The 11,461-nt window shown below is 42.7% G+C and overlaps 1 protein-coding gene across 3 annotated transcripts in view; it reads left to right on the top strand.

The window, feature by feature from the left end:
* Positions 1–135: 135 nt before the first annotated feature.
* The window catches only part of LOC110984008 (uncharacterized), a 53,767-nt gene continuing 42,441 nt past the window's right edge, over positions 136–11,461 (top strand). Inside the window, exons 1-2 of one of the 3 annotated variants that reach the window (XM_087131111.1) lie at positions 136–350; positions 5,514–5,688. Coding sequence is in view for 2 of the 3 variants with exons in the window: in XM_022243773.2 (XP_022099465.2) it covers positions 258–350 (93 nt within the window). In the remaining variant the exon portion in view is untranslated. Of the gene's footprint in view, positions 351–5,513; positions 5,689–10,955; positions 11,248–11,461 lie in introns of those variants that run through there. The other 2 variants (XM_022243773.2, XM_022243774.2) reach the window with 2 other exon arrangements.

Raw genomic sequence — 11,461 nt, 5'->3', positions numbered from 1 at the left:
AGCACCAGTCTTAAGTGAAAGACATATGGGTACCAGATCTGTCATCGCTGTATCCGCCATATGTCTATTTTTAGCATTGCACCAGACTTTACGGGACAAGGGGAAAACCCTAAAAAAAGCGCTAGTTGATGAGACATGAACGCGCTGATGAAGCGTGCAGTGGGAAATTTTCCAGCTGCGAACGTGAGTAGTGGTGGCGTTTATAGTGCCTCTCTCCTCGGTGATTTGTGAAGATGTGTGCCGCTTATTGAGCCGTAATGTCTACAGAAGTAAGCCAGGTTAGAGGAGACGCTGTTCGTAGACATTCTTCTCGACTGAAACTAAAGAAAACCAAGAGCAAAACTACTCAGGTAAGAAAATGGCAAGTGATTACTGATGACACTGCATTTAGGCCACTTTAAAAAATAGTTTAGCATCAGTTGTATTTGCAAAAAACGAGGAGGGAGGAGGTGTTTTTTTAAAAACACTTTGGTAGGTATGCAGATCTGGACTGTCGCAACCCCGTAACGAAAGCGCCATGTTCACTTCAGACTCGTGCACAGAAGAGCACATAACATTGTGTGTACATGTATTCAAGTCGCGTGTCGTGCTGCACTAAATTGTGTGGGCATTGTTAAAAACTACGGGGATGGCTAAGGTCATCAGAAAAGACAACTTTTAAAGAAAAAAATTTAAAACAACGTGCCACGATTTTTTGAGGGGGGCGCTGATGCTTAACAAATTATTTTTTCATGTGGCCTTTTGAAGAATGAATGAACTTTATCATGATTGGTCATGTTGGCTGGTTGATTGATTTTAGAGTGTCAGTTTTATTGCCTTCGTAATCCAAAAAAAAGGGAAATAGGCTAGTTCTGCTTCCGGTTACCAGAATAAAGTACTGTTAAGTGCTTTTAAAATTGCTTGAGCCTGGCTCTCTGATGGAAAATTTGTCGTACAACCACCAAATATTTGACATGTTTGAAGATTCAGTCAAGTTACAGGTTGAATAGTCCATTTTGAAACTGTCTCATCATTTCTGTACTAAAACAAGGTGCCCAAAAATAGCCTACCGGTAATAGCCTACATGTACTGTATCATGTACGTGGTGTACGGAAGACAGAAAGATGCCCAAACATGCCAGACGCCCCTCTGACATAAAAATGGATTAAAGCTAATGATTTCAAAAGCTGGACATGCACGAGAAGGAGGCATTGGGCTCATGGCCCTGTGCTGCAGCTGCTGTATGTGTACTGTTAGGTGCAATATTTTATGCATGTATCGCATCAGTCGATTGATGTAGCGCCCTCGTGCGGTACCAGTCAAATACATTAGACCTGGCATATAGTGTATTGCAGATGAGAATACAAGGCTAGGACAATTGCGCTAACCTTACACACCGTACCTAGTGTTTTCCCTTCTCTGAAAAAGTTTTTGGGGTATCTGTCGTGAAAGGAAGAGGAACAGTCAGGGAAACCTTTTACAAAAATCCAGCTGAAAATCAAGTTCCCAGTTCAAGAAAAATTAGTATTTTCCCTAAGTTTTCTTAACTGCATGAAAAGAAAGGAATGCCCACAGCACAGAATTAAACAGCAGTAAAGTGTTTAATTCTGTGGGGATAGGTCTGGTAGGCCCAGACAGCTGGCTTTTGCATTGGGTTTGGCATACCTCAGAAAAACTCTAAAGTTTAAAAAGTCTAACAGCCTCTGTGCACAAAGGTTGGGGAAGGTTAGGGATAAACACCAAATTATATTTCCATGGTGTGAACGTGTACGTGGATGTGTATTTTTTATGTACGTACTTGCGTCACAGTTTAAGAAATTGACCTGGGAAAGTTTTTGAGGCCCTCAGTTTTTGGGTTTTTTTTAGCATAGAACAAACCAATAGAAACTACAAATTTAGGAGAAAGGAAAGTGACGACATGCTTAGGAGTTCCCCATCATAATCCGAATTGTCGAAGTTATTCATGACAAACAAGCAATTTCTTTTGTGTGGCCTTGGCTTGAGTGTCACTGCACCGCAGTGCAGGCAGATATTTTCAAATCTGCATGTGATGTGAGTTGATGAAGCTCTTTCCCGCTCACCCAAATGAGCTTTTAGATTAACTTGTCCTGCCGAGAGTGCCCCCTTCTGTGAATGCTAAGAAAAAAACACCTGCCGGGAAAGGGGATGTCCTTTCTCACCTCCCTCCTCTACCTCCCCTGGAGCGCAAGGCCCAGATGATTTGACTTTAAAATGACCGGATGTTGTTTACTATTCCACGGCGATATAATATAACACGTAGGGTACAGTCTCGTGCAAGGTGTGACTCCGTTTTCTTCGAACGGTTCTCACTCCCACCCGAAGTTGATGACCGGATGGATGATGGACCGGGAAAGGAACAGGGAGGCAGGTGGCCACAGCGGAATAATAAGATGGGTAATTTGGATTCTCATTTGAGATTAGTGGAAGGGGGGACCAGCGGACAGAAAGAGCACCGCATCAAGTCTGTCGATTCCAGACTGGATGTCTTTGTTGTCGTTGAGACAACACCGTGCACTGGAGGTCCCATGGCGGTCTTCTCATGATCAGCTAACCCACATGTAGGCCTACATTCTACTTGCGACCTGCATACGTACATGTACATGTAGTACATTTGTTCGATGATCGCTACACAGCATACAGGGGCCAATTTCATAGAGCTCCTTAAGCACAAAATTTGCTTAAGCAAGAAAAACGTTGCTTAAAAAACAAAGGGCACCAGCTTAAACTCTATGTGATTATCATGCTAACCAAAAGACAGCTAAATATGATCCCAAAACGATATACATCTCATGGAGTTTTGGCTGGTTACCTGATTTATCAAGCAAGGTTTTTCATGCTTAAGCAAATTTTGTGTAATCAGCTATGTGGAAATTTGTAAGTTTGGTTTTTTATGTTAACACTCAAGCAGCACAGGTCTGTATGGGTGAAGGAAGTTTTGCTGAAATGAGGGGCCAAAGCACCAAAATTGTCTACAGGTAGTGTTCTTGTGATGTGCCGCTCCCCCTTACCATGCAGCTGGAGGTGTGGCTCCACAATTCCCAAAGCTGACGAGGGGGGCTGTTACAGTACATCCGTGTATGATATCACCGACACATTGTGTCAAGCAGTAATGAGTAGTGTCATTCAGATTGCACTTTAATGGCTTTGCTCTCTGCACTTAATCGATCAAACTTGGACATGAACCATTCTCACAACAGCATGTCATATTTTCTGTACAGGACGCGTTTCAGAGATTAGTATACGGTACATATCGGTATACAGCTGTACTTGTATTTGGTGTCAGTACATACATTATGCTGTACATACATTATGTTGTTGACAGTAACTACGTGCTTTATGATTTCACTGAAGTCTGCAGATCTACATGTATCTGTAATGTTGGGACTTGGCTGGGGAGGGCTGTGGATTATGTCTACGTGTATGTCAGAACAAATTTCAGCCAACAAAATCTGTGTTTATTTGAAGACCTCAAACATGCCCCTTTTAGGTGAAACTTTGGGATGTTATTCAATAAGTATGTACTCTCAGAATCCTGCCAAAACGTCAAGTTCATCAACCAATCAACTGGAGAGCTTGTTTCTCCCCAGTGCCGGTGGAAAAAGCAAACAAACACATGGCAGTCATGGTCTTTTTAGTATCCAGGAAAAGATGCTGTACCCATGTACATGTAGGGTAGCATCTACCGTACTTGTAGCTCTTTAAAAATCGTCACTTGGATCATTTGTGCCTGAAATACAGGTTAATTAAACAGCCTAGTACCCTGACTTGCAATTTTATTGCTGAGTGTTTGCGGCCCCTGCCAGTGGTAGCGCTCTGTCTCCCTGGGGTGGTTTCCTGTATAAATTCATTATGCGCCGCGTCGTTACATAAAAAGGCCTGGAAACTGTTTGTAGAGACTCAAATGCAAATTTGCCCATGGCTCCCCACTCTACCACTCTCCTGCCTGCAGTAGAACTGTACGGGCAGGAAGAGAGAGCTTCTTGGGGGGAAAAAATACAGACAGAGTTGTAAAAACAAGCCGAAATTAATTTATTGAGAGTCTTTAGGCTCGGACCGACTGCATTAAGTGGTTTATAGATGGAGAGAGGAAATGGAGATTTGAGCGTCATTTGGGAGGGCAGGTTTTATTTTTTTTTTCAATTTGTCTCTTGATCTGCCGTAGACCTGCCGGCACTGTAAATTTGCTGAATCTGTAGCATTTTTCTCAATGATCTTTGAAGTGTTTAGTTCCTGCCTCCATCTTGTTTTGACAGAGCATTTCGTGTTTCCCTTTTGACATGTTTGAAGCTTTGAAGGGAGAAGCTCGTATCTTTTTTACTGATGAAACCGGGGGGGGGGAAAACATTGTAACAATTTTCCAAGTGGAAGGGGCATCGGGCATCAGCCATCCAAAGTGGGGAGCCATAACCCCCAAGTTGAACAAGTACGTGTACCGTAGGGGGGAAAAGCACCCCTCCCCCTTCCCACTTCCGGTGAGAGGGGGCAACATGTGAGACAGTTTATTCTCCTGGCTGTAATACTGTCAGAAATTATGTAGGAAATTATGCTTGTCCCAAAGATGGATCAAATGTACTGCCTACCGGAACACGCCCACCGGGTTTATGAATGTAATATTTTTAGCTGTTCATAGAAATGGGGCTTCTGGCGTAGTGTACATGTACACGTACATGCATATGTACCTTGAACAACCTTTCAAGCAGAAGTTGGACCATGCTTCTTATGATACGTACACGCTCATGTGTAAATCTGGTGATCATGCGTAAAAAGAAGTGTTTGGCAAAGTGCCAGTAAATTTGTTTTAATGTGCAGTTCGTGTACTGTGTACATGTAGACATGTAACTCTATAGCATTTATTCCAGAAAAGAGATTCTGTTCTTCGTTGCTTGATAATTTCAGTATCATGCTAGTAACACTCTTCGTACGTGTATCTGATGTGTACCGGTGATAAACGTTCGCCATAGTACTGGTACATGTGTACTAATAGGTTTAATGCTGTACAAGGATCTAATTGTACACGACTGAATGAATCTTCCACGCAATACAGCCCAGCAAAATGAGTCACTAGTTACCTGAGCTGGAATTTGATATTGTAGACCCTTAAGCAAGTCTTGCCTTTGTGGAAATCAAATAGTGTCCAACGTTTCAACTAACCGCATTTTATGCCTTTTATGTCTACACTTAGTCGGTAGTCAGTTTGATGAAAATGAACTTTTAATGTCATCTTCCATCAAAACTAACTGGAGACATGAAGGCACTTATGACTCATTTTGTGGAATCAGGACGTGTGCCAGATTGTCCATGGGAATGCAATCAGCCTGAGCATTGATTATGAAGTGGAAGGGTTAGGGGGTTGGGCGGGCAGGTAGGACGAGAACCGTGAGGGGCGGACAGACAAGGCAATTGCCCACGGTGCACAGCGATCTATTTTAATCGTTGATTTTTCATTAAGTGCCGGCTTTTAGCGGGTGGATATTGCGCAGACAAAAGCACGACTTTTCATTTTGCACTGGCAGGGGACAGCTTGTGAGCGCATATTTTTCCTGTGAGCGTGTGGTGGTGCCCTGGGCGTGCATGTGAATGGTATGAACAGCGCGAGCCAGCCGGTACAGGGGCGCAGTATCTGCTGACAGGAGTGTGTACTGAAATTCTGTTACTTTGTGCTGTATAGCTGGATATCTTTCGGTAAAGGTAGGTCCTTCAGCAGTGGAGATTTTGAATTCTTGCTTCTTGGAGTTTAGGGGGGAGAAAAAAAGGGGAGGGGCAAGGAAGAAACAGCTAGGGTTAGTTTCCTTGATCATTGAATCTGAAAGTCATATCAGAGTGCTTCCATACATACATGTACATGTGCATAAGATACAATAGAAGCTACCGGTACTATACAATGTTTGGAGAAGGGGAGGGGCTAGATAAAAGGGGGGCAGGGGAAGTCTTCTCAACTGATGTGGTTCACCAGTATCAATGTACATGTACATGTATCCTTAGTCAAAGGTTGATATGCCTTGATTTTGTGTCGGATATGTAGGTCTCCATGCATGTACATGTAACATAAATAGCAGACATGTACATGTATGCGACTTTGGGAAGCTTAGTAAATGTGTACATTCATGATTTTTAATGTTCACCGTCGCAAAAAGTGGGGGGGGGGATAAACTGAGGGAAAATTGGCATTGTAAAAATGATATGTGAAACTGAGACTGATACCCGAGAAAATGTGATGTGTTGCACATGGCAGGTCGTGTTTAATAATGCTGAGGTACATGTACGTGTACTTGTACCCGTATACAGCAGATCAAAAGTTGAGGACTTGATACCCAAGCAGTTTTTCCATCCAATTTCCGTACTGTCTGGTCGTTATTTCTCCACATGCTACTGTTTATGTGCCGAGAGCCTTAATATTGCGCCATAAAAGTCTGCGTATTAAATCGGTACTCACCACTGCTTTGTACCGCATGGCATAAATTGGCGGGGGCCCTGTAAGGATCCGATTACAGCACAGCAATATAGCGGGGCCCCGTTGTTCCCATGTTCTGATTACGAAGAGGGTAGGAATGGACGGTTCACACGGAGTAGCGATTCCAATCACGGTGGTGACCTTGTGTTTGCGTTGTCAGGCTCGCCTTCAACATGCTTCAGCACACTCCGCTGAACATCGTCCTGTGCGGCTTTTTTCTTTGAGCTTAATTACGGCCGGCGATCCTTTCCATGCAAAGCTTTAATAAGCAAGGGACCTGCGTTGTACTCGTACTCATACTTACAGGGTACCGGGGGGTACATGTACATGTATGCCAGGGGTGAGATTTGTCAGGATTTTCATCAGAATTTTCCTGATTTCAGGATCTTTCAAATACTTTTAGTTTCTGAAATCTGGAAAAGCCTGAGTCTACCATAAAGGCATTTTTAATGTACATGTACATGTATAATTTAAAACCCTAACCCCCTAGGATGTATGTAAAAATCATAATGCATGTAAAATCGTTGGATTCAGGTCCGTTAAGGCCGCGTTAAATATAGACCACAAGAAATAGGTATTTTAAGAGGCGCCTTCAGGCTAACACAGTTCTACAGACCTTCCACTACGATGGGGCCCTCCAAACCTGCAGTGGTTATGAATTTCATTGACATCTCATTCTCTACCAATGATCTCACCTAGTACATGTGTGAATGTTCACACACTAGTAGTTGTTCCATAGCTGTGGGGACATTGTGGGTGGGGACGTTGAGGGCGGGGACAGAGATATGTTCCCACAACTCGGTAGTAATTTGCCAAACAAAAGAAATTGTCCCCCTTAATGTTTTGAAGGCCTGCCCACACATGTGTATAGTGGCTCGGTCCCACCAGTAGGTCCATCAATTAGTGTGCTGTATTTGTACGGGGTAACCAGGGGTGTGTGTTCTCTTTTAAGGGGTAGCCTAGGCACTCCGATCTGTGATGATGTTAGAGCCCAGAATTAAGAGGAGAAAAGATTAAAGTTCAGACACTGATGCAAGAATCGGCAGATAAAAAGGCAAGGTTAGAGGAAGCATCAATTCTAGTGCCGTCCAATCAATGAAGCACTTGCATTGATCAACTAATGCAGGGGACCCCAATCAATAAATCATTAGTCAGTCTGAAAGGACAGTCTGTCACTTAATTACATGCAGGTGGACAATCTGGAAAGATGTTTCTATTGTGCAGTTTCCATGAACAGTTTGCTTGGACGTGGGGCTGCAGATCAAGGGTACAGAGCCAGGATTTTAGAGGGAGGGAGATAGAGCACCGTTCAATTCCCCCCCCCCCCTTTGTGGCTCCAGTTCGATGGATTGAGTTACATGTAGAAGTTGTCAGAGCTGCTGTTTGGAGTGAAAGCTCTCAAGAAGAATCTTGTTATAATGAAATTTAAGTCAAAGTAAAGTTACTAAAGGAAATGCCTTTACGGTAGACTCATTTGGGGGATCTGGGTCACGCTTCATTGTATTCGTAAACATGTACTTTATAAAAAAGTAAGGCTTTGCTAATTACCGATACATGTGAAAAAAGGGGCCAAAATTGTTGGAGTATACATCGCCACCCCTTTTCATGTACTTAAGATTAAAAAAGAAACCACAAAAAAAATTACCTTGCTGAAATTACTGGTATGAATGACACAGGAAATGCCACTAGATTTCACAAGGCGGAAAATTGGCTTCAGTCCATAGCATGCAATTGGGGAGGTCACTCAACAAATACTATGGTACAATTTTTTTTTCAAAGTTGGCCAACCATTTGAAGAAGAACTTTTTCAATGTGTCCATGTATGAAGGCAAGGCAGGATTGATACATTGTTTGGAAACAAATGAGTGGAGCGTATCTGTGAATTAGTTATCGACTGAGCTCACTGTAACAACATCACTGTGTTTGAACTCATTTTTTGGCTGTTAGAATGTGTGTCCATACACCAAGTACTGTTCATGAACCAGGCATGTCCAGTGGACAGATTTTTACTCAAGTCTAGTATCCTGCTCGAAACATACTGGTTTGTGTTCTGCATCATGTCCCAGCATGTACATCTATAAATGAGCAGATGTCTGGGAAAGAGGATACTTCCCCCCCCCCTTCCATCTGACCCATTTTAATAGGACGTTGTACTACTTGGGGAATATCTCACTTTTTTTTCTCCGGAAACATTCCAACTCTTCCACGTGTACTCGCAATTCCCTCATAAAAAACGTGTCCTGGTGTGAAAAAAATCATCCACGCATGAAACATTGAGACCCTGCAAATTGACTTTTGAATATTTGACGAGCAACCCAGCCCGCCAAACCTTCACAGTCAGTTCCATCTTTGATGTGCCAGCCCGATTATGCAAAGTTAGTGCTGTCAGGTTGTGTTTATTGCGAGTAATTTGGCGGTCATTGGTCCCAATGCTGTGTGGGATGAACAGTGTACTGAGGATATTGCTATAAATAACGAAGACGTGTTTTCAAACTTAAAGAAAGCCCCCCCCCAAAAAAAATCAATTAGAATAAATTGAAGAAAGAAAAAAGTTGAGGACATTTTTAAGAAATGAAGAAATTCTAAATGAAATGCGTGCATTGTTCTAAGTTGTCCACGGCCCACCCAAGGGAGGGTATCCCGGGGGCTTGAGCCCTTCCCGCCAGGAATTTTATTTTTGTGAAATAATACACCTCCCAAGTCTCTCAAAATTGACCGGGGGGGGGTTTACTGGTAATTTTGCCTGAACAAGGAAGATAGGGCCTGCATCTGCTGGTAACTTGTAAATAATCCTTAATGAAAGAAAGTGCAAGGACAGAGGAAGGTGTCATTGATTTACAGCACCTCGGATTGAAGAAGATTTCTACAAACAAAAATACAGTTCAATTGGTCAGGGGTGATGCACGAAGATGTTGTACAGTGCATTAGAGCAGACATCTACATGTATTTTGACAGATCCATATAGTTTACTGGTAATGCTGGGTTTGCCAAGTTTGGGCTGATCAGTGCAAAAAGTGCCCAAAAAAATCATTTTTAATTTCCTCATTTTGTTGTAAACATGATTAGGAGTCAACCAAACGACAGACTGAGACTCCAACATAACTGGTCCATTCAAGAGCGGGCTACTGCGGTTTGAAATTCACCGTCGGCAAAGACTGGACCTGTTTCCACCCCTCCTATCTTCTCCCCGCCTCCCCGAGGGGGTTCTCGTTATTCACGATGAAGTGGCTTCTAACTTGCCCCCTGTTATTTCCTGTATGCTCTATCGTATAATTAGCAGGCGTGCATTTGCAATGAGGCGTGAAGAATGGTGTGCACGTTCGTGAGCCGATGGTCAGGTGGCATCGGCAGTGAGGGGCAGCAAATACATGTATACTCATCATCACCATTGCCTCGCTTTGACCGCCCCCGGCCAGCGCTTCAAGAATGAAGGCCGTTTATCAACGCTCCTGATGCGCTTTCACATTCACACCGATAAGCACTCTCTGAAAGTTACCCTACATGTCCATGCGCAGCACAAAATGGGTCCGAATAATGGAACACAAGACCTGGAAAACCAGTTTTGACTCTAAGTTCTAGCTCTAAATTTGTGGATCAGAACATTTTTTAATTTAAATATGCAAACTTGTAAAGTTGTCAAATAATTATCCCCAAAATTACAAAACAGTGTAACTTGACAACTACCCTAGGAAATGTCCCAAATAGAAAGAAAAATACAAAGCTGATGGTTTAGAACAATTTGGTCTCTTGCCCTGACCTTTGCCCTTATCCTGTATTACCTAGACTTTCTCAACACCTAAACTGAGTGTTGGATTGTGCAAATATTTTGATGGTTAACTGAATCACTTTAGTTATAAGCAAATTGACAGGCTGCTAATAAGATTCCCTTGAATGTTGAAAAATGGTAAAAGAGAAAATACGTATTTCTTAATCGTAAACAAACAGCAGGTGTAGAGTCTAATACTAAGTATAGCCATTTTTAGAATGTAATGATTTGGCTTTGAGAACTTTAAGAATTTTCTCACATGTCAGAAATTTCTAAAAATCAGAGTTGAGTTCTTCTGAAAGGTAAAACAGAAAAGTTTTACAAATTTGTTTGCAATAAAAAAAGGTTGGTATGTCAGTAAAGGAAATCAGGAAAGAAAGCTCTGTGTCCTTTTCTTTCTGACCTTTGAAATCTTCAAAGCAAAGAAGGTACATGTACATGCACACCCATTTTTTTTTTCACTTTAATCATGTAATATGCACGCTCCTAATCAAGTGTCAAAATTGCAGTCCGCACGTACATGCATTAAGCCCCTGCTCATGAATTAAGTCATGCATATATGCATGACATTCGAATTGTCCCAGATCTGTCACCAAGCCGTTTGTCACGAGGGGGCCCCTACTGCATATTCATGAGTCTCTGACCTTATCAGTGGGGGGGGGATCTCCGTCAGAGGAGCAAGAGAGAGAGTTCATAGCAACATCAATTGCCAGCTGACATCAGTATCGGTGTCTGCATCGGTTCCGATGTCATCACGGTTCGCCGGTCAACTTGAATAGTTCAGGCACCCCGCAGCATTGTGTTGCTGGCCTGGGCTACTGAACTGAAGTGAGCCAGTGGTATTTAACTTTACACAACGGCCTTCGGGCAAGGGCAGATCATGTGTGTGTGTGTACGGTAATTTGATTTTTGGGGGAATTTTTACTCTGACGGATTGGATCGGCCAATTGATATGGCGGGATGTGCCAGGCTGGTGCGCTTGTCCAAGCAACAGTTGCAGGGACCACAGGCTCAAGCCGAGTTCAAGATGGTGAATATATATGCTTCAATTAATTTTGTTTTTGTTTCAGAAGTTGTGTAAAGGGCAGTCTCCGCAAGAAACCTTGAAAATCAGGCATTACATACGTGCCTGAACTGAAAAAGCAGGACGTGTGTTGGAGACGCTCTCAGTTTTCCCCAATGTCCTACATGTATCAGAATGAGTTTTGCAAACCGTTTCTGCTGCAAGAAAGTTTTTATAAATG

Source organism: Acanthaster planci, linkage group LG21 (assembly GCF_054643075.1).
Source record: "Acanthaster planci isolate LZ-2023a linkage group LG21, COTS_SCS, whole genome shotgun sequence".
Taxonomy (NCBI): domain Eukaryota; kingdom Metazoa; phylum Echinodermata; class Asteroidea; order Valvatida; family Acanthasteridae; genus Acanthaster; species Acanthaster planci.
The sequence above is the reverse complement of the archived record's forward strand: the minus strand, read 5'-3'. Positions and strand labels throughout refer to the sequence as shown.